This window comes from Sorex araneus, chromosome 5, assembly GCF_027595985.1.
Source record: "Sorex araneus isolate mSorAra2 chromosome 5, mSorAra2.pri, whole genome shotgun sequence".
Lineage (NCBI taxonomy): Eukaryota > Metazoa > Chordata > Mammalia > Eulipotyphla > Soricidae > Sorex > Sorex araneus.
The window spans coordinates 72,952,826-72,976,777 of record NC_073306.1 but is presented as its reverse complement, the minus strand read 5'-3'; the positions used below and the strand labels follow the sequence as shown (position 1 = coordinate 72,976,777).

Genomic DNA, 23,952 nt, shown 5'->3' with positions numbered 1-23,952 from the left:
TTTTGGGGTCTTTCAATCTTCAGACTCCACGAAACTAACCACGCTGGGGAAGGTGGGGGTATAGGTGAAGTCTTCCGACTACTACAAGTGGTTCGTTGCGCGTCAGCGGCTCTAGTTAGCTGGGGAACACGTGACCTTCTCTTTGATTTACCCGCCAGGTCCCCGGCCGCGCCGCGAGGACGCCACTCGATCCGACTCGCTTCCGTGAGCCAGACCCCGCCCCTTTGGCTATGCCCCGCCCCGCCTCGTCCCGCCCGCCTCTTTCATTTCCGCGGCAGGCCCCGCCCAGTCCCGCCCCGCCTCTTATTTCCATGGCAGGCCCCGCCCCGCTCGCCCCGCCTCCTCGATCTCCTTGGCAGGCCCCGCCCCTCCCCGCTCATTACGTGACAAGCCCCGCCTCACCTCGTCGATCTCCTTGGCCGACCCCGCTCTGCCCCGCGCCCTGTTTCGTCCGGATGATTCCCGGTCCCTGTCCGCCGTAACTAACTCTGTAGGTCCCGCCCCGTCCTGTCCGACTTCGCCCAGCAGCAGGCCCCAGCCCAGGAGCATCCCGCTCCGCCCCTCCCTAGTCCTGGCCGGAGGCGCCCGCTCTGCCGAGCACTAGCCACGCGGCTGTCTTCCGCTTTCTCTTGCCAACCGAAGGCCGCTGGAAGACCGCTGCGGTGGCCTGCTGCCATGGCCCGGCCGTCTCCCGGACCCGGGCTGCTCCAGGGCGCTTCAGGGCTCGCCCCTCTGCTGCTGGCCGTGCTGCTGGCGCTGGCGCTGCGGGCCGGGAGCGGGGCCGACTGCCCGTGCCAGGACCCCGCGCTGTGCCGCCCGATCACCCACCGCCCAGACTTCGAGGTCAGCGCCGCTCCCTCCCCTCCGGGTCAGGCTCTCTTGGCCCGACGCGAGCCCCGAAAAGGGTGGTGTAGGTGCCGGAAAGAGCTCGGATTCTCCCTGAGGCTCCTTTTGCTCCCGGGTTTCTTCTTGCAAACGTGGGAGCTCTGGTTTGGAGAGGCGCAGTCAGGTGCTCCTGGGCTTACTGTAACGAACGGGTTGGCGAGGGGGCGACGTAGTAGTCGGGCAGCACCTCCCAAAGCAAGCCCCTTTCGTGACCCGCACGCTCCTCGGGTTACGGAGATGGAACACGAGTGAGCCCAGGTGGATGAAGACCCACTGGTTTCCAAGAGAATGAGGGTTTAATCTGAAACCCAGCGGTGGCTTGGAAGACTTTTTCACCCCTGCCAGTTCTTGCAGCACCTGAAACGACCCAAGGACGGTGGCAGAATCCGTATGTCCACAAAATGTTCTTTTACCTGCTTAACACTTCGTAAGACCTTTACAGCTTTGATCAGACACACCTTGAGAGGCAAAATGAAAACTCCTTTATTGCCAAGAATTTGGCAGCGACTGGATGCTGTTAGGGAGTGGGAATGGAATGGCTGGCTTAATCCAAAAAGCTATTCTTTTATGTAAATAGGGGCAGTTTCCAATTCTTAACCTACATTATCTTTAAGGTAAGGGATACAAAAATGCACGTTGCTTAAGAGAAGAAACGTGATCCAAGTGTTTATGTAGAACCTGCCTAGTTCTACATAAATGATCAATATCTGAAAGTTTGATATGATTCTCACTTCTTGCTCCCTTAATGCCATCTCCTTGGCAGTTTCAAAGTCCGCCATGCAAGGAAGGAGAGTTTGTTCACTATACATGGTTAATGGCCCTTTTCTCTAGTCTAGTGATCTTTTCTTTCGTTTTTTTTCTTTCTTGGCTTTTTTTGGGTCACACCCGGCGATGCTCAGGGCTGACTCCTGGCTCTGCACTCAGGAATCACTCCAGTGGATGCTCGGGGGACCATATGGGATGCTGGGAATCGAACCCCGGTCGGCTGCGTGCAAGGCAAATGCCCTACTCGCTATACTATCACACCAGCCCACTAGTGATTTTTTTCTGTACTTTTGCAACACAAAGACTAAATCACATTGCTTTTTCTCCCTTATATGGTCAATTGGTTGATGCAGCTTTTAAAAAATTCGATTGCGTTGCAAGTTCACTATTTTTTGTAACACATTTGATTGCAGTTATGAGTTCAAATATAATTGCGTGTAAAAACTATGGCCCACTCTATTTACTGTAAATTTTAATTTTTGGATTTGGGGCCACACCCAGCAGTGCTCCGGGTTTACTCCTGGCTCTGTGCTCAGGTATCACTCTTGGCAGGCTCAAGTAAACATATGGGATGCCTGAGAACTCAGTCGGCAGCGTGTTAAGTCAAATGACCTAGCTCCTGTCACCCTACATGCTGTACTATTGCTCTGGCCCAGTTTTACTCTAATTTTTATTATTTCAGTGGGCAATTTCCTGGAAGTCTGCTCCAAATTTCTAATTTCTAACCTCTAAGCACAGTTTCCCAGGTAAAAGTTAATTTTATAACACTGGACTTAAGAAATAAAATACTATCTAAACATTCGTTGTTTCTTAATCGTCAGTTGGTCCATAAAATATTTTGCCTATTCCTCCCCCCTCCAACCACCACCTTCAGATTTAAAATGGTCAAAGATCAAAGATCAAGGAACACTGATCAAAGATAAGTTACCTGATAACATAGTAGTAATGTTTTCAGTTGTATAAAGCTTATTGCATCACCACCAAAATGCGCATGACCCCCACACCGCTGTACTCAAGAAATTACTCTAATTTAGATTACATATTTATAATAAAGTTGACATTTATAGGTTTGGCGGACATAGTTACCTCACTTTACAACCACTGAAGTGCCCAAGACTGCCCCAGACCTTTTAGCAATGCTTTTTTTTTTATTAGTTTATTTTTAATTAGAGAGTCATCGTGAGGGTACAGTTACTGATCCATACATCTTTGTGCTCATGTTTCCCCCATACAAAGTTTGATAACCCATCCCTTCACCAGTGCCCATTCTCCACCACCAGTAAACCCAGCATCCCTCCCATCCTCCCCAGTCCCATCTCCCCCCACCCCACCCTGCCACTATGGCAGGGAATTCCCCTTTGTTCTCTCTCTCTGATTAGGTGTTGTGGCTTGCAATAAAGGTGTTGAGTGGCCATTGTGTTCAGTCTCTAGTCTGTATTAGGCCTGCATCACCCTTCCCCCACATGACCTCCAACCACATCAAAATAACTTTTTAAGGTTGTGCCGGTGCTGGCTCTCTGAGGTTACACAGGGCTGGCTCTCTGAGGTTACTCAGGTGCTGGCTCTCGGAGGTTGCAAAGGGTTGGCTCTCGGAGGTTACACTGGTGCTGGCTCTCGAAGGTTACACAGGGCTGGCTCTCTGAGGTTACACAGGTGCTGGCTCTCAGAGGTTACTCAGGTGCTGGCTCTCGGAGGTTACACAGATGCTGGCTCTCTGAGGTTACACAGGGCTGGCTCTCTGAGGTTACACAGTGCTGGCTCTCTGAGGTTACTCAGGTGCTGGCTCTCTGAGGTTACACCGGTGCTGGCTCTCTGAGGTTACACAGGACTGGCTCTCTGAGGTTACACAGGGCTGGCTCTCTGAGGTTACACAGGGCTGGCTCTCTGAGGTTACACAGGGCTGGCTCTCTGAGGTTACGCAGGTGCTGGCTCTCTGAGGTTACTCAGGTGCTGGCTCTCGGAGGTTGCACAGGTGCTGGCTCTGAGGTTACTCTGGTGCTGGCTCTCGGAGGTTGCACAGGTGCTGGCTCTCTGAGGTTACTCAGGTGCTGGATCTCTGAGGTTACACAGGGCTGGCTCTCTGAGAGAAAAGGTCGCGGCCGCGCGGCTCGGATCTGTCCCAGTCCCGAATCCTGGAGCCGTGTTAGTAGCTGCTCAGTGTCGCCGGGGTTCCATCCAGAGAAGGTGTGCAGGCGGCACCTCCTCCCTCCGGCTCCCCGGTGTTGCTGGCTCCAATTCGGGTCCGGAGCATTGTCCGGGCCGCGTTGCTCACCAGAATGCCTGCCGCTTCTCTCCCTTTTAGCAATGCTTTTATGTTACTTCCAGTCCACTTAATCATGACGCTCTTTGCGCTCCACACTAGTCCCCGCAACCTGGTATTTTCAGTTCTGTAATCCAGTGCCCAGGGTTTGTCATCACATGGTATTATCCATATCCTTTGTTTCTCTATATACAACAATAAGTGAGACTACCCAGTACTTGCCCTCCTTGTCTTATTTTGCTCAGCATGAAAATGCCTGATTTAATTTTTCTCTTGTGGCTGCATAGTATTCCATTGTGCTTACGTACCATAATTTCTTTCATTTTTTTCTCTTTTGGGCCACACCGAGCGATGCTCGGGTTACTCCTGGCTTTGCACTCAGGAATTACTCCTGGCGGTGCTCGGGGGACCATATGTAATGCTGGGAATCTAACCCGGGTCGGCCGCGTGCAAGGACGCCCTACCTACTGTGCTATCCCTCCAGTCCCATATACCATAATTTCTTTATCCATTTTTTTGCTGTTGGACATTTAGAACTATTTTCATACGCTGGCTATTGAACTAAGTTCTGTTATGAACATAGGTGTTCACATACCATTTCAAATTAATGTGCTTTTTTTTTTTAATTTGGGGGGTAAGTGCCAAGATGGTCACACTCCTACCAACACCTCTTATAGCCTAGTTCTCCCTCCCAGAGAACCTGGCAAGGTACCGAGAACATCCTGCCCACATGGCAGAGCCTGGCAAGCTCTCCATGGTGTATTCGATATGCCAAAAACAGTAACAATGATGGGTCTTATTCCCCTTACCCTGAAAGAGCCTCCAATGTGGCACTGCTGGGCAGAATGAGTAAAGAGAGGCTGCTAAAATCTTAGGGCTAGGACGAATGGAGACATTACTGGCACCCGCTCGAGTAAATCGATGATTGATGGTATTACAGTGATACCGTGATATAGTGAAGTGCCAAGACGTGGAATCACTGGGCTAAATAAGAGTGCTTTTTTTTTTTTTTTTGAGTAATCTGTATACAGTTTCCCAGAGACTGAAGCAGACAACATTCCCAGTTATTTTCTGTGGTGACTACCAACTTATTTTTTTAAAATCAGAATGGTTTTGGCTATTTGGGGAGTATATTTTATGATTCCAACATTCCCAGAAACACTGCATGTTTCTTTTTTAACCACACTCCCACTTGCACACACCAGTTGTTTGCAGCCTTTCTGATATATGCCGTTCTCACTGATGCCAGATGATATTTCACTGACGTTATGATTTGCTTGACCTTAATAAATGAAGGACATACCCTTATTAGCCATCTCTCTGTCCTCTTCATGGAGGTTTGTGTTCATCATCTCTCTTCATTTTTTGATGGGGTTATTGATTTCCTTGTATTAAGCTTTGTAAGTGCTTAATATACTTTGGATATTAGTCCCTTTTTTTATGTACTGTGTGCAAATATCTTCTCCCATTCAGTAGGGTATCTTTTTGTTTTAGCCTATTTCTTTTTTCATGTGAAAAATTTTAATTTGATGTAATCTTACTTTTTGTTTTTGCCAATGGAAGCCAATCATTTAAAACGGCATTGAGTTCCAGAAGGCTGGAGCGATAGCATAGTGGTTGGGCATTCGCCTTTCACGCGGCCGACCTGTGTTCGATTCCTCCGCCCCTCTCGGAGAGCCGGGCAAGCTACCGAGAGTATCGAGCCCACACGGCAGAGCCTGGCAAGCTACCCATGCGTATTGGATATGCCAAAAACAGTAACAATAAGTCTTTCAAGGAGAGACATTACTGGTGCCCGCTTGAACAAATTGATGAGCAACGGGATGACAGTGATTGAGCTCCAGTTCCTGGAAAGTAAGAGCTGTTTTTTGTTTTTTTTTTTTAATTCTGTGGGTTCTGGTGTAATCTTGAGGTTTGTTATCCACTTTGAATTAACTTTTGTGATTGGTGACAGATTACCAATGTATATATACACACATATATGTATGTATATATTTTTTGCATGTAGTTATTCTTTTTCTCAACACCATTTGAAGAGGCTTTCCTTGTTCTACTTTATGCACATAGCTCCTTTGTCATAGAATAACTGCTTATAGGTTTGAGGGTTTATCTTTGGGCACTCGATTTTAATCTACTGGTCTGATAGTCTGTTCTTCCAGTACCATTTTGGGTTTGTTTATTTTTTGCTTGGGGTCCACACTTGATGATACTCAGGACTTCCTCCTGACTCTGCACTCAGGAATTAATCCTGGTGGTACTCAGAGGACAATACAAGATGCCAGTGGTCAAACCTGGGTTGGCTGTATGCAAGGCAAAGTGACTTTCCCACTTTATTATCGCTATGGCCCCTAAAATATCATGTTGTTTGGATTAAAATAGCTTTATAGTATAAAATCAGGAAATGTGATACCTCCCAACTCCTTTTTTAAAAATCAGAATGGTTTTGGCTATTTGGTGAGTTTATGATTCCATGCAAATTTTAACTCCCTGTAATTTAATAACTAAGAGGCACCTGTCTGGTCTCTGTTTTAACCTCAGTGTCACTATTGCCTAATGATATACAAACTGCATATGTTAATGCAATTCAATCAGTTTTTACCAAATCAATTAATTGATATCTTATTTGAATTATTGAATCTGCTTCTAGAATTATTGGTGGGGGAATCAATGCATCAACCACCTTAGAATTTCACGAGTCCTTCTGTAAATTAGGTTTGCCAAGAATCACTTAGTTAATGTAGCATCTATGATTCCAACTGAGTGTCAAGACATTTAAAATTATCTACCGCCTGCCTGTCCTTAGTCTTACATATTCACCTAGTCACAATGTCCTATTACTGCTTCTCTACTATTTTAGTTCAGGTCGCCTCCATCTCTTTACTGGATTTTCCAATAATTTCCTTATTCTCTCTCTAGCTTTAGCATCTCTTAATTAGTTTTTTACTTTAGAAGGGATTTTTCTAAAATGCGTATGTTCTCTTTTTAAAATTTCTCAAGAGGTTTACAAGGCTTTTCATAATTTACCTGTGCCTACCACTCTTTGGTTGTTCACTGCTAAGTCCCTCCAAATTCTAGGTGTTGGCCAAATTCATTGTTTACTTATATAACCACCAAGTCTCTCTCTGCATCCAGGCTCTGACTCTACTGACACTCTTTCTTCCTTGCCAACTTTTCCCTGTTTTTTAGGTCTGGTTAATTTTCCCTGGTGTTGGGGAACAGTTTTTCCCCAATGTGGCCAGACACATTGTGCACAGGGTCCGAGCAGACATGGGCAAAGGATGATGGGCCTTTGGGGAAACCACTTTGGGAGACAGCGGATGGCCGTTCACTTTACTTCCAAATACAAACATATTTTATAGAGGGTCTCCGCTTACGAGGATAGCCCAGTCACATAAAATTTAGCATTATTGACTTACCACCTTTCCAACTCTGCTTTGCCCTGGCCCAGTCCCAATTAGGGCTCGAAGCTGCAGTTAGGAATGACTCACTAAGTGTAGGTGACAATTCCTGGGGGGGGGGTGTGGGATAGTGGGGGGTTCTTGGCTGATACTTGATGATACAAGGTCGGATGTAGGAGAACATGGGGTTTGTCCTTTTAGCCTTGCCACAGGGAGCTTAGGTTTAGACACTCCCGGAGACACTCCCATTCCTTTGTTTATCTGTAAACTCTTCTCTGCACCCTCCTTCCCAACCAGTTAATCACCTTTTCCTAATCAGACTCTGTTATCTTGTAAGATCAGATTCTTCTAAGGACTCTGAATTTGTATTGTAAGTGTCTTTTGCATAGTTTACCTTAAAGCAATGGCCTTTCTGTATGAACACAGGAAGACACTTAATATTACGCTTTGTAACTTGGGAGTCTAGACTCCAATAATATTTACTCCTGGGCATCTGCTTTTTCGACTTAGTTGCCCTTAGTTCCTAGCACCCCAAAAGCAGGGTCCCGACGAGGGACTGACGAGGGACGGAATGGACCCAGGGCAAGCTGTGAGCTACCGTGACATTGAAATGGGCCAGGCCAAAGCGCCACAATACTCAACTATAAGTTGAGGACATGATCATGGACAATGCTGTCATGATTCAAAAGTAATGACGAGATTAGGATCCTGCTGGGGTTAGGAAGACTAACCTGGCCTGAGGACTGTGGTCTGAATTATATAGTGAATGTCCTCAGGAAGAACCAAACCTTAAGGTTATATCTCTTACTGTGCTCATACAGAATAACATTGCTAGAAATATTAGAAGTAGATTTACTACAACTATTTAAGTTGATTACTAGCTCACACCTGACACACCCTTGTTTGGACCCCAACCCTTGAGTGGATTTTCTTAGATGAGATTTCCTTAGATGAGATTTTGTTAATCTCTTCGAGAAATGGTTTTACCCTTCTTTGTTGATTTGTTAATGTCCAACACACCTTTGTGTCACCACCCTATGTAATTTGCTATATAAACTAAGACTGTGGGGCACTGGGGGGGCAGAAGAAGAAGACAGAGGAAGAAGACAGAAGACACAGAAGACACAGAAGTGAAGGAGACAACACAGACAGAAGAAGACACAGAGAGACAGACACAGAGAGACAGAAGAGAGCACAGTGGCACACACATAAGCAGAGCTCAAGGTGAAAGAAGTGAGAGCGAGCAGGGCAGAAAGGGGGATATAGGAAGATCCAGAGAGAGATCGAGAACTGGGAGAGAAGCAGAGAGAAATAAACTGATCGAGCAACCAGTTTGGCCTTCTTCCTTCACCTGCCTCATCATCACCATCAACCTTCCCTGGAGTGGGGAAGCAGCGTGAGAACGCAGGCAGCGGGAGAGATAGAGCCCCGTTGGCCCTCTTCTTTTTTGTGTTTTTACACAGTCGGATACTTGGTGCTTGTCAAATGTGCCCAGACACTCCCTACTGTGTCGCTATGCAGGGACAGGTCCTATTTGCTATCCAGGGACAGATCTTATCTGCTCTGGCACCTGTTGCCATGCTCCACACCCTGGTATCTATTACCGAGACCTTTATTCACTGCTGTACTCTCGGGGCCTACCAGTATTGGACATATGGGTGTTCAGTTAATGTTCTTTTGGGTGACCAGCATGCTTCCTTCTTAGTTTAGTGATGGTACTTACATGCTGTTGTTCTGGCAGATCTTTGTATTTGATGTTGGAAAAAAAACTTGGAAATCTTATGACTGGTCACAGATTACAACTGTGGCAATGTTTGGAAAATATGATCCAGAACTTATGTGCTACGCTCATTCAAAAGGAGTAAGAGTTGTGCTAAAAGGTGAGTTATTTTACCATGTATGTCCAATCAGTTAAGTCCTATATAATTTACTATGCTGACTTTCCAAAAAGTTCCCTTTTCATGTATAGCTGGTGAATATTTCACTATTCACTATAATTATTAATTCACTATATGGTTTTGAGCAAATGTTACTCCTAATTAGCAGGATGACCACTAGTCATAGTGCATAATTTTTTGCTAATTCAAGAATGGTTTTACTAACTATTCATAATTTTCAAAATATTGGAATATTAAAACTAGCATTTTTTTTTCTTTTTGGGGCACACCTGGCTCATGCACTCAGAAATTACTCCTGGCAGTGCTTGGGGGACCATATGTGATGCTGCAAATCGAACCTGGGTCATGCAAATAAAACGTCCTACCCACTGTGCTATCGCTCCAGCCCCTAAAACTAGCATCTTTAATATTCTAATATGAGACAAACTTATGTTTTGTTTCTGGGACACTCTTAGCAGGGCTCAGGGTTTATTCCAGGCTCTGTGTTCGGGGATCACTCTTTCGGGGACCATAGAAAGCGCTAGGGATCAAACCCAGGTTGGTTGCATACAAGAGAAGTTCTATCTCTTCAGCTTGAATGAGACATTTTAAAGACATTTTTATTTCTTTGGACCGTGTTTGTGAAACAATGTTGTTAAACTGTGAATTGCACAAATGTGTACAAAAAAGCTTATTTCTTATATAGGTGCTGTATCTCCAAAGGATATCATTGACCCTATTTTTAGAGCATCCTGGATAAGTCAAAAGCTTGCGTTGGCCAAAATCCAATATATGGATGGAATTAACATAGACATAGAAGAAGAAGTTGATTGTTCATCACCTGAATATGATGCATTAACTGCTTTAGTTAAAGAAACCACAGATTCTTTCCATCAGGAAATTGAGGGATCACAGGTAAAACTTCATTTGCTATTTTTGAAACCTCTTATTTTACTTATAAAAACATGTTTATTAAAGTTAACTAATCAAATCTTAGTTTTATAGTAAAGGGACAGAAAATGATTTTAGTACATTAAATCCTAAAAAAAATTCTTATGGAACTTTTGCTGTTATCATTAAAAAAATTTAAAGAAATTTGTCATGCTAAATCTGTTTTCTATTCAGTCAAAACACAGTACTGGGATAGCTCCATCTACTTGCCTTTTAGCAGCGTTAAAAAATATTAGATAACAGAAACAGCAAGAATAAGCAAGGGCTTAGCAGATCACATACTGCTTTTTAGGAGGATGAAACACTCTTAAGAGTAGAGTGAAATTTGGGGAAACTTTCATTTACTTCACAGACTGAGTTACTTGCAAAGCATCTGAGGCCCAATAAGGCTAAAGTTTAATAGCATCAAGCTAGTCAGAACTATGAAAAAAGGTAACATGCTTCTCTAGTACTACAATGAGCCTAGTTACAGTAGATTATACCAGGATATGAGTTACAAAGAATAAAGTAGTCCCAGGTCAGTGATTCTCTCCCAAATCCAAATCACTTAAGAACCAGGAGTCTTATAAAGAAAAAGAATATTTATGTATGCACTTTTGCACTGTTGTGAACAAACACCCTATGTTCATTGATTTGCTCGAGCGGGCACCAGTAATGTCTCCATTGTGAGACTTGTTGTTACTGTTTTTGGCATATCGAATACGCTATGGGTAGCTTGCCAGGCTCTGCCGTGAGAGCGGGATACTCTCGGTAGCTTGCTAGGCTCTCTAAGAGGGATGGAGGAATTGAACCCAGGTCGGCGGCGTGAAAGGTAAACGCCTTACCCGCTGTGCTATGGTTCCAGTCCTAGAGCTTCATATTTAGTGATAGAAAAATAGATATAGATCTGTTAATAGATATAGTCATAGTTATAATAGACTAGATTATAATCAGTTTTTTATCTTAGAGATTAATAATGGCTTCTCAGAAATATAAGATTAACTATGACAGGAAATATTCATGCCTAGGAGATAAAGACTTATAAAAAGGTTTGAAACTTACCTATGTAGAGCTAATATTTCTCTATTACTATAATATAGCTCCTTTTATAATGGGAAGGATGAATAATGGTGATCAATATGTTAAAACTTCCCTTCATAACCTATTTTGCTGGAAAGCTATTGAAGGAAGCTTTTGTTTATAGTTTCCTCTATCGGAGGATGAAACATTCTTTTTTTTTACTTTTTGGGTCACACCCCTCAATGCTCAGGGGTTACTCCTGGTTCTGCACTCAGGAATCACTCCTGGCGGTGCTCAGGGGAACATGTGGGATGCTGGGAATCGAACCCGGGTCGGCCGTGTGCAAGGCAAACGCCCTACCCGATGTGCTATTGTTCCAGCCCGGAGAATGAAACATTCTTGTTTAAGAGTAGAGTGATTCTCAGGCTGGAGCGATGGAGGAATGTGGGATGCTGGGAATCGAATCCGGGTCCGCCTCGAGTAAGGCAAATGCCCTACCTGCTGTGCTATTGCTCCAGTCCTCCTGGTTATTATATATGTTCAAATATGTCTGGGTGAAAATATATGCCCATTATATAAGTATACATTCAAAATATCTTCCAAATAAATGACAGGTTAGTTCATGAAGGCACAATATATTTCTGAGGAGAGTTCTAGTACTCTGTCATGTGTATATACATTCATGTATGTCAGTTGTTATTTTTTCTTGGATAGTATGAGACATGAGAATATATAATTAATAAAATATGGAATAATATGGATATTTGTTTATTTTTCACAAATTGGTCTGATTGCCACAGGTGACCTTTGATGTGGCTTGGTCTCCAAAAAACATTGACAGAAGGTGCTATAATTATACCGGAATTGCAGATGCTTGTGACTTTCTTTTTGTGATGTCTTATGATGAACAAAGTCAAATCTGGTCAGAATGTATTGCAGCAGCCAATGCTCCATATAATCAGACATTGAGTGGTAAGAATTCACAAATGATCATTCATTCATTAATTCTAAAACCTTTCCAAAACTTAAAAATTATTTAAACATTTCTAAGATATTTGTATAATCTTTACTTTTCTTTTTTTGGGTCACACGTGAAATGTTCAGGGGTTAGTCCTGGCTCTGCACTCAGGAATCATTCCTGGTGGTGCTCTTGGGGACCATATGGGATGCTGGGAATTGAACCTGGGTCAGCTGTATGCCAGTTAAGCATCTTACCTGCTGTACTAGCTCTTGAGCCCCTTGCTTGTATAATCATTTACATCTGAAGAGCTTTCTTAAGACATAAAAATTAATTTGGAGAGATTTTAAAGTTTAAAAAATTCTTGGTCATTTTTACGTAATTCTTCAAAGATCTTGTGGATAGTATATTACAATTAACCTTCTACATCAGATGAAATGCTCATGATTACACAATTAGGACTAAAACATATTATGCAATGGAAATATTTATTTAGGTAGAGTTTCAAGACTTTAAAAAATAACCAATTCAATTTAATAGCAAACACAATTATTAATAATACATAATAATAATATGACTGACTTTGTTGTATATGGTATTTAATATTACACATGATAAATTAAAAATTAATAGTCCTGTTAGATTAAGAGATTCCTCTCATTCATATCTCAACTTTTCATTATTCTTTTAAAAGTTTATATCTTACATTAGTCAGTTGAATAAAAAACTGCTTCCTTTCTTTTGCACTCAGCTGAAAAATTCTAGGGTGGTTGGTGGTGATATACCAATCACCCTAGAATGGTGTTTGATTAATAAATATAAAATTTTTTTCATATAAAGGTAAAATTTTAGAACCTTGTCTCATTTTTATCAAATGTTCGACTAGAGTAGTTTGATCATAAGTATATACTAATTAAAACAAAAAATTATTTGTTATAATTAGAAAGTAATTATTTAAATAAATAAAATTAGTTATTTATTCTCAAATTATGTCTCATGGTATAATTCATATTATACATATAAGTATGATTCATACTATGTTTGAGAAATGATGCATAGTCCACCCATCTCTTAAATATTTAACAACACGAAATAACTTTAATGGCTTTCAAAAAGAAGAAAACTTGGGGCTAGAGTGATAGATAGCACAGTGGTTAGGGCATTTGCCTTGCATGCAGCCGAACAGAGTTTGATTCCCAGCATGCCATATGGTCCCCTGAGCACCGCCAAGAGTAATTCCTGAGTGCAGAGTCATAAGTAACCCCTGTGCATCACCAGGTGTGACCCAAAAAGCCAAACAAAAAAATTAATAATAATAATAAAAAAGAGGAAAACTTAAGCTCAACTTTCTGGATAATCTTGGATCATCTCTTGCTAAGAAACCATTCTGTATCATTGAGCTAGTAAAAAGGACGATAACCAGGAATTTGTTTATTTTTCTTTGTTTCCTATATCTATAGAATATAGAAGATCTCCTACAGAGTAAGGAGGGAACATTCCTTATCCCCAGCTGTAAATCACATGTAAAGGATATTTATAAAATATGGAACAGGTCTTCCTATAAGAATTTCAGAAACCATCCTTGCAAGAAAGTCTAAGACTTACAGAACATTTTTGAAAGTTTAGAATATAGGATATGAAATATACCATATATTCAAAGTTTACACACAGTTGCATGCTTTTCTTATGTGTCCTTGAATACTATACTTTGAATTAAAATGTGGAGTTTTGACTTTAATGTGATCAAATGTTTCTTAATATTTCTTTAATACAAAAAATGGGCCAGAAAGAGATAAGGAATTGTTTTTGTTTTGTTCTTTGGGCCACAACTGGCAAAATCAGGATGTTACTCCTGGCAGCACTTGGGGGACCATATGATCAAACCTGAGTCAGCCAGGTGCAAGGCAAGTGCCTTACCTGCTGAGCTATTGCTCCAGCCCCAAGGAACTGCTAGTTCTTAGAGGATGCCTTTTATCAGAAAAGAGAAATGCTATGTATTATTTTGTATAAATAAGCCTGATTTTATTAACTAAGATTTTGAATGATTGCATAACTTGCCTGAACATATTATTAGATATATAAAAAAGAAAAATTAAGCTTTTTCTGTCCCTGTTTGATTAGGATACGATGACTACATCAAGATGGGCATTGACCCTAAGAAACTTGTTATGGGTGTCCCCTGGTATGGTTATGATTATACCTGCTTGAATCTATCAGAAGTAAGAACAGATAATTTATGTTATTCTTCTTCTTTCTTTGTATTTTGAAAAGGTGTTTAATTTATATAAGTTTTACTTAAAATTTGGACTGGAAGGGCTGGAGTGATAGCACAGCAGGTAGGACGTTTGCCTTGCACGCAGCTGACCTAGGTTCGATTCCCAGCATCCCATATGGTCCCCTGAGCACGGCCAGGGGTAATTCTTGAGTGCAGAGCCAGGAGTGACCCCTGAGCATCGCTGGGTGTGACCCAAAAAAAAGCAAAAAAAAAAAATTTGTACTGGAGCAGTAGCACAGCGGGTAGGGCATTTGCCTTGCACGTGGGCGACCCGGGTTCGATTTTTCCGTCCCTCTCAGAGAGCCCAGCAAGCTACTGAGAGTATTTGATATGCCAAAAACGGTAACAACAAGTCTCACAATGGAGATGTTACTGGTGCCCGCTAGAGCAAATTGATGAACAATGGGACGATAGTGACAGTGCTACAATACTATTTAAAATTAATAAATGTGTGTATTTAACATATGAGCTGTTGTTGTTGTTGTTGTTGTTGTTCCGTTATTCATTGATTTGCTTAAGCAGGCACCAGTAATGTCTCCATTGTGAGACTTGTTACTGTTTTTGGCATATCGAATATGCCATGGGTAGCTTGCCAGGCTCTACCGTGGGAGCTGGATACTCTTGGTAGCTTGCCGAACTCTCCAAGAGGGATCGAGGAATTGAACCCGGGTTGGCCACGTGCAAGGCAAACGCCCTACCCGCTGTGCTATCGCTCCAGCCCTCTGAAATATATTTTGAGACTAAAAATGTGTATTTTTAATTATTAATACTGTTGAAGATTTAAATGTATATCTCCACTTATTAATGAAACTTAAATTTTTATCTCATAAGCTTTATTTAAAATTTATAAATGTGTATTTAACATATGAATTAAAATTTCTGAAATATATTTTGAGATGGAAAAATAGGTTTATTTTTAATTAGTAAATACTATGAAAGGATTTAAATGTATATCTCCACTTATTAATGAAACTTAAATTTTTAGATTAACTATTCATATTTAAAATAGTGTGCATTTTATGTCTAATAGCTCATTACTTTTCTGATTTTTTATGTCTAATTAATCACTTGTAACATGAAGATTCTTTTCATTTTTAGGATCATGTTTGTACCATTGCAAAAGTGCCTTTCCGGGGGGCACCTTGTAGCGATGCTGCAGGATATCAGGTGCCCTATAAAGTGATTATGAAGCAAGTAAATAGTTCTGTTTCTGGGAGCCAGTGGAATACAGACCAGCAGGCTCCTTATTATAATTATAAAGTAAGACTTTTCACAATTTATAAACATTCAATTTTTACAATTACATCTCTGCAATTACACATTTGATATGAAGAATTTCCATCAGTTTTCTTTTAAGTACAACATAGAGAGTTCTGTTTAGATGCACTAACTTGCCTTTGAATACAAATCTCCAGGACCTTTACTTCCCTGGTGAGTAGTTCAAGTAATGCTAATAATGGAACTGCTACACACAGGCCACTTGTCATTTTACATGGTGTTATAGAAACATAGCAATCATAAACAGGATTTCCTTAATATTTTACTATTATGTTTAATGACTCTGGCTTTTGAAAGAGCTTTGGGTAAATAGGTGTCTAGCTCTAAAATTCCCTATTATTTCAAATTTCAAAACTCAGACAACCTATGTGACATGCGACAAATTATAAATAATGTTAAAAAATAAAAACAAGGATAAGAGATAGTATAATGGTTAGAGTGCTTGCCTTACAGGTAGTTGTCCTGGATTCAATCCCAGGTATCACATATGGTTCCCACCAAGAACACCAGAAATGATCCCTGTATCCATAGGTAGGGGTATACCTTGAGCACAGCTGGGTGTTCTCCCCCCAAAAAAAAACCCAATACATTTAAAAGTATTACTAATACAAACTTGAAAAGATAGAATAAATGATTTGCAATTCTCCCAGCTAGTGTTTGTTGTATAGGAAATGTAATGCCAAAGAGGCAAAGAAAAGTTACATTTCTTACACTAACATTCAGTATAATAAAAAATTTTTTTTGAGAAGCAAACTTAATGTTGGTATGGGCTACTTCTAGCAGTGCTGGAAAATCATGTGATGCCAGGGATGGAACCTGGACTCCTGTATGCAAAGCATGCACTCAGCCCTCTGAGCTCTGTGTGTGTGTGTGTGTGTGTGTGTGTGTGTGTGTGTGTGTATACACACATATATTTTTTGGGGGCAGGGGGCTACGTTTTGGTCATACTTGGCAGTGCTCAGGCTTACTACCCATAAATTTTTTTTTTAAGGAACTGGGAAAATAGTTCAAAGGACTAAAGTGTATACCTTACATGCATGTAGCCCAAGTTCACTAACTCCCTGACTACATATGCCCCAATTCCTGCCCCCAGCACCACCATATGTGGCATTGGTGGCTTCTGCTCCTCTACTGGGCATTAGTAATAATGTATCATGGGCCAGAGCACCAAGTGCCCTGTGCCTGCTAAGCACTACTTGTCACCTCCCCAAAAGGACCCCAAACATTTTATAACACAAAAATGTAAGTACATACTATCTTTGAATTTACTTTGGATGATCATTACTATAAAAGGAATCTGGATGATCATTACTATAAAAGGAATCCTAAGGTGGTATTTTATAAATTAATTTGAACAATTGCTTATATTTCTTATTAATGGCATGGTATTATTTTAAAATGGCTAGAATCTACATATTTAATAAATTTAATAAAGTTTCATGGGTATATATAAATGTCAGTAAATTGTTATTAGTTTGGTTTTGGGCCGCCACACCCGATGACACTGGGGGCTTCCTCCTGGCTGTGTGCTCTGTGCTCAGGGATCATTCCTGGTGAGGCTTAGGGGATCATCTGGTGTCCCAGCAATCCTCCCTACAAACTGTACTATCATTCACTCCAGCCCCAAGTCAATTATTTTTAAGCATAAGTCATTCAGTTTTAGCTTCCGCTACTCCCTTTCTGCTTCTTTCCTCTTTTACTTCTTATTTAATAACTTGTAAGCTTTCTAAAGGAGAGACAGGAAATCATAGGGAGAAGTGCTTTACAGGGTAGAAGATGAGAGTAAAATTATATTCAAGTGGTCTAGTGTAAAGTTCTTGATTAGGGTATGCAAAAATTAACCACAGAGTCCAGTTCTGATAGGTTCTTGGAATCATTTATTTAAGACATACAAAAGGACATATTTTTCTCTTCCAATGTTACTCTTTTTTTTTTAATCTGGCTGTCATCAGAAACAAAATCACATGTTGACCTAATAAGGAGCATTTCCAGGTGCTGTAAGGAATACAAAGAAGTATATAAGTTGGTTTTAGAAAACTAAGAGTAGTAATCCTTTTTAACTTTGGGGCATAACAAAATTATCTAATGAAACACGATGCCCAGAGCAAACAAATATACTAGCCTGAAAAATTCTAATTTAGTAGGCTTCATGTAGTATGAGTGCCAGGAATCTATTTTTAAAAGCCCCATAAGTGATGTGGATATACATCTTAGGTAATAATCAGAGCAAGAGAAGAACCTTAGGACAAGAGAACAGCCTTAATTAGAGCATAATAGTAGACTCTAGTGCATAGTCTCTTCTGTTGTAAAAGTGCCACAAGCAATGATATTTAGAAAGTATCATATACTGATACTGATAGAATCATGGAGCCAGAGAGTCATTTGCCCTAAAATTTTTATGTCATTGAATCCTTTTTCTAGTTGTTAGATTTAAGAAGCTTTTCCCCCTATTACTGTAGGTAATATTTTAAAATTTTCATCTTTCATCTTTATTTATATAGGATCATTCCGGCCATTTTCATCAAGTATGGTATGATAATCCTCAAAGTATTTCTTTAAAGGTAGCATACATAAAGAATCATGGCTTACGGGGCATTGGCATGTGGAATGCAAACTGTCTTGACTACTCTGGAGATGCTACAGCCAAACAGCAAACTGAAGAAATGTGGCAAGTCTTAAAACCAAAACTGTGACAGAGATGAGCATCTTTTGTCAAACTACTGGAATTTTTAAAATTTACAATTTATACAAGTGTATATAGTTTCATATTGCTACATACTAGTATACTCAAAAGCAGATGAAAAATACTTTGAACCTGAAAATAAATTTTACTTAAATATACATTTTATATAGAAATATAAGCTTAGGATACATTAAATATTATAATTATGTTTGGATTATGTGTACTGGAGCGATAGCATTTGATTATGTAATTATAAAACCTAGTTAATTGTGTATGTATTTCAAGGTATAGTTACACAATTATATAATTGTACAACTATACATGAATGTATATAATTATGAGTATTAATATATAATTAGGAAAAATTGTCCTCAGAATGTTGTGCAAAAACATTTACCCCTGGTATTAAAATATATGCTTAAAATAATATACTATTTGAAAATATATATGAAATTTGAAGTGAAAACTTGTTTATAATCAGTTTTTTTAAAAATAAAATCTGAAGAAACAGTTTGCTCTATACTATAAAAAAAAAACAACAACTCTAAATTTATTTTTAGGGGCTTCTTAAGCATTGTTCAGGGTGCCTGATAGTGCTTGAGAGCAGAACGTGGTGGTATTCATCCAATGATGTCAGAGAACCATATGTGAAGCTGGGGTCAGGTGCAATTTCGGCATGCACCTTAACCCCTCTACTAGCTTTCCAGTTCACTATCTCTAAATTCAAGCCTGTAATTTAGTCTATTACAGTTTTACATCTAAGTTTCTAAATCTAAATTTCCTGAAACACTTTTTTAATATCCACATGAAAAGTGAAATATGAAAGATTTATAAAGTATATTTATAAATATAAAATATAACATCTAAGGATGAATGGAGAGGTTATATTTTATAAAACATAAAATATATACTCTCTTAAGAACAATAGTGAAACAAATATGTTCTGTTATTTAGTATTTTTGACAATAAAAGTTTTGAATTAGCATACCTGGTTGAAATTATGAAAGAGTATTTGTCTTCTGTGCCAGTTCAGCTTTTAAGTTGCGTAAATTGGAAACTCCTTGTTTTCTCATCTACAGAAAGAATTACCTTTCAAAAATGCATTTTCATCTTCCCTTCTAAAATTACATAATTGTCATGCAAATATGTACTTATTGAAACTCCTTTAACTATCTTCTCCCATTTGCCTCCAATGTCTTCATTCCCACTGAATTACTATAATTAATATGTAAGTTATAAATCTGGTTAAATAAGCAGATTTATTTACTGAGAAGTGGTCTATCTAATAATTTCATTGATTTAGCATATAGGCATAATAAAATTAAACTTCTGAAAAATTAGAGTGAGAAAGAACTTTAATTTTTGCTAAAGCATCAGAATCTGTTGTGATTAAGAAATAAAGAGGAAAAATCACCCCCCAAACCCTTATTTCCCAGGCTTTAGAAACTGAGGAGGTAGTTAAATATACTGTTTACTATGTAGCAAGCGCTCTTACAAGTGTAGAAACCCTTTGATTGTTAAAAAAAAAACCACTTTTGAGGAAGTGATATATATTTGAGCAAATATAAATATACATTTATATTTGCTATTTGGGTGACACCCAGCGATGCTCAGAGGTTACTCCTGACTCTGGACTCAGGAATTACTCCTGGCGGTGTTCGGGGGACCATATGGGATGCTGGGAATCGAACCTGGGTCGGCTGTGTGCAAGGCAAACGCCCTCCCCACTGCACTATATCTCCAGCCCCGAGGAAGACATTTTTGATACCATTTTTTATCTCCATTTTAGAGCTGATGGGCTAGCCTAGAGGAAACTGCTCAAGGTATAAAATTTGCACAGCCAGGATCCAAAATGAAACCATCTACTACCAGATCCCTTATTATTCCAAGTACTGTCTAAGAAAACTTAGCTTCATGGAGGAATTTGTTAGGAATGAGGATTTGTAGGCTTCACCCTTGACCTAGAATAATATCCTAATTTAACAGAATCTTCAAATTTCATTAATTTTGCAATGCACTGCTTAGCTGTACTATGTTGGATGTCCCACATCTGAGTCAGGATAGCTTTTTTGCCCCTTAATTTCTAATCTTATAGGTAGTTTTGGACTAACCACTGGAAGTTAATACTAATATCTATCATTTTTACTACGTATCAGTTAGGCAATATGGTTAAATTTTTTTTTCTCAATCTATAAGCAGAAAACTTGACTGAAAATTTTGTCTTGGGTTTCCATTTTTGTAGTAATATTTTAATGGATCACAACCTTTCAAGTCTTACTTCTAAGGCTATTTATGGTAAGACCTAATATATACACAATACAGAAGAACATTGAGCAAGTCATAACTGAAGACTCTGGGAGTATTTATTACTTATTGTACCAACACAACTATACTTAAGTATGCAAGTTTTCAGGTGTCTATTTAGTTTGTTTGGATTTTTCTTATTTATTTATTTATTTATTTATTGATTGATTGATTAATTTTGGGGTCACTCCCAGCGATGCTCAGGACTTATTCCTGGCTCTGCACTCAGGAAGTACTCCTGGTGGTACTCGGGGGACCATATGGGATGCCCAAGATCGAATCTGAGTTGGCCGCATGCAAAGCAACACCCTACCCCCCTGTACTATATCTCCAGCCTGTCTCTAGGTTTTTGTTTTGTTTTTCTTTTTAGGTCACACCTGGCAATGCACTGGGGTTTCTCCTGGCTCATGCACTCAGGAATTACTCCTGGCGGTGCTCAGGGGACCACATGGGATGCTGGAATCGAACCCGGCAAGGCAAATGCCCTACCTGCTGTGCTATCACTCCAGCCCCCGTCTCTAGTTTTTGAAAACATAAATTTATTCACAAAAACAATTATTTGGGTTCACACTAAACTATATTAAATAATTTATATTTTGTTCAAAAATTGACTTGTGTCCTTCCCAGTTTAAGTATCTCAGAGTTGAGCCAGAGCTCACCCATGAGGATGCCAGTTAATAAGACTCTAGAGCGCCACTGTTCAGTACAATAATCATTTCTCACCTGCAGCTATTTAAACCGAAAAAAAAAATGTTCTAAATAAAAATTCAACACCTCTGCTGTGCAACAGGCTATACTTCAAGTGCTCAAAATCCTTCTAGTTGCTGCTGTGTCAGACAATGAAGGTAAGCAGCATGTTAAAGAATATTGTAGAAAGTTGTACTAGCATGTTCTGATTCCAGAAAGAGATCATTAATCTGCATTATAAAACTATTTTGATAAAGAGTGAATTAAAGCATTCATATAATTACCGGTATTATTTACTGTTTGATGTGAAAATATAAAATCCCACTGGAAATGGAAATTTTCTCTATAGAACTGAGTTTATATGGATGGGGAGGTTTTGGGAGGGGCCCCGTGAGATACTGGTGGAGGGAGGCAGGCATTCTGGTGGTGGGTGTGGTGTTGGAATGATGTATGCATTTTAGGTAGAATTAACAGTATTGGAAATCCTTGTGCCTCAATAAAAATGGCAAATAGTTGTTTGGTTTTTTTTTTTTTTGCTTTTTGGGTCACACCCGGCAATGCTCAGGGCTGAATCCTGGTTCTGCACTCAGGAATCACTCCTAACGGTGCTCGGTGGACCATATGCAGTGCTGGGAATCGAACCGGGTTGGCTGCGTGCAAGGCAAACGCCCAACTTGCTGTACTATCACTCCAGCCCCAGCAAATAGTTTTTTTAAAAGTGTAATTCTCCTCTGTACTCTTAAACAAAAGAGCTGTTTAAGACATCTTCAGTGATTACCCCTGTGTGATAATTACTAGGTGATCATCCAACAAGTAAAGCATTCCCAGTATTCTTACTATACAGAAAATCCTATAGGAGAAACAAAGTTATCTAAGACAGGCTTTGTTCTGAGCAAAATTGTTCTAACATCCAGTGAAAAACCTATTATTCATATGTAAATAAATACATAGGGGCTGGAGCAATAGCACAACGGGTAGGGCACTTGCCTTGAACACTGCCGACCAGGGTTCAATTCCCAGCATCCCATATGGTTCCCGAGAGGCACTGCCAGGAGTAATTCCTAGTGCAGAGCCAGGAGTAACCCCTGAGCATCACCAGGTATGACCCAAAAAGCAAAGAAAAAAAAAAAGGAAAACACACACACACATATATATATACACATACATACATACATACATACATACATATATGAAATATACAAGAGGATAAGAGGAAGAAAAGCACAGTGATTTGTCTATTAATGAATAGCTCTAATCTAGGAAAACAATTTCTTTTAAAACATATATTATTTGTTGTTTTTTTTTGGGGGGGAAAGGCCACACTGAAGCAGTGCCTAGAGAGCTGTTCCCAGCTCATTGTGCTTGGCTACTCTGGGAAGATCCTGCAAGGTGGGCTCTCATGAGCTACATTTATACTGATTCATAGTGCCATTTTCCTTAGTTCCTTAGTAGAACTTCCTCATTAAATCCTTAGTAAAAATTTTCAAAAATTTTATTCCTTGAACTCCCATTTGATTCAGCAATGCCATTTCTGGAATATATGCTGGGGGCCCAAAAACACACAGCAGAAACACCATCTGCACTCCTATGTTCATTGTAGCACTACTGACCATAGCCAGAATCTGGAAACAACCTGAGTGCCCCAAAACAGAGGAATGGATAAAGAAACTATGGCACATCTATACAATACCATGTGTACTGGTAATCCATGAATACCATGCAGCTGTTAGGTAAAACAAAGTCATGAAATTTGCCTCTAAATGGATGGACATGGAGAGTATCATGCTGAGTGAAATGAGTCAGGAGGAGAGGGACAGATATAGAATGACTTCATTCATTTGTGATATTCATTTGGGGAGGGGAGAGAGAGACAGACAGACAGACAGAGACACAGAGAGAGAGAGAGAGAAGAGAGAGAGGTCCCTGCCTGCCTCTATGGCATGGAATGGAATATGGAATGGGGAGTTGGGGGGTGATGGGAGGGAACCTGGGGACACTGGTGCTGGGAAATGTACACTGGTGGAGGGATGCTGTTGGAATACTGTTGAAATATGTACTTAAGTATATATATATATAAAATATATGTATGTATGTATATATATATCACTTCACTTGTATCACTTGTAGCACCGTTGATCTTCAATTTGCTCGAACGGGAGCCAGTTATGTCTCCATTTGTCCCTGTCGCAAACTAGTGTAGCCCAATGAAATCTGCTCGCTCCAGGAACAGGAAGAGCCCCAAATCATTCATTCAGAGATTTGACGAAGAAATCTGACCATCTAGTTGGTGGGCGGCCACGAGGTCTTCTGATGTCCTGTGGAATCCAGTTGGTAAGAGCTCTTGTCCAGTGGTCGTCTCTGAATCGCATTGCATGACTGGCCTATCTGATTTCTGATGCCTTGGCAAACGAGAAGCATCCCTAATTTTTGACCGTCGACGGAGGTCAGAACTCCGGATTCCTTCTCTCACTTGAGTGAGACATGATATTCCCAGCATAGCTCTTTCGATTCCTCTTTGGGATACCCTAATAGCATTCTCATCCTGTTTTCGGAGGGCCCAGGTCTCTGAGGCATATGTTAGTGCAGGAAGAATGGTGAAATTGAAAAGATATGCCCGGAGTCAGAAGTTCTT

The 23,952-nt window shown here is 40.2% G+C and overlaps 2 protein-coding genes across 3 annotated transcripts in view; one reads left to right on the top strand and one right to left on the bottom strand.

Annotated features, from left to right (window-relative positions):
- The first annotated feature begins 411 nt into the window (after positions 1–411).
- On the top strand, positions 412–21,994 carry CTBS (chitobiase). The gene is made up of 7 exons (XM_004622715.3): positions 412–843; positions 9,050–9,188; positions 9,892–10,100; positions 11,936–12,107; positions 14,215–14,312; positions 15,467–15,628; positions 18,148–21,994. Exons 1-7 carry the CDS (start codon positions 676–678, stop codon positions 18,337–18,339), a joined length of 1,140 nt encoding a protein of 379 aa, XP_004622772.3. The 5' UTR covers positions 412–675; the 3' UTR covers positions 18,340–21,994.
- Positions 17,507–23,952, bottom strand: part of SPATA1 (spermatogenesis associated 1) — a 44,021-nt gene continuing 37,575 nt past the window's right edge. For both annotated transcript variants that reach the window (XM_055138550.1, XM_055138549.1), the window contains exons 13-14: positions 19,318–19,402; positions 17,507–17,641 (exon numbers count right to left, since the gene is read on the bottom strand). In XM_055138550.1, coding sequence (XP_054994525.1) covers positions 19,328–19,402 — 75 coding nt within the window. In that variant the 3' untranslated portion in view covers positions 17,507–17,641; positions 19,318–19,327. The remainder of the gene's footprint in view (positions 17,642–19,317; positions 19,403–23,952) is intronic.

What these genes read in the sequence shown, in the direction of transcription:
- CTBS (XM_004622715.3), top strand. Translation starts at nt 676, where the DNA reads ATGGCCCGGCCGTCTCCCGGACCCGGGCTGCTCCAGGGCGCTTCAGGG. An exon ending in AGGAAATTGAGGGATCACAG is followed by an intron (nt 10,101 to 11,935) that starts GTAAAACTTCAT and finishes TGATTGCCACAG; the next exon opens with GTGACCTTTGATGTGGCTTG. An exon ending in CTCCTTATTATAATTATAAA is followed by an intron (nt 15,629 to 18,147) that starts GTAAGACTTTTC and finishes TTATTTATATAG; the next exon opens with GATCATTCCGGCCATTTTCA.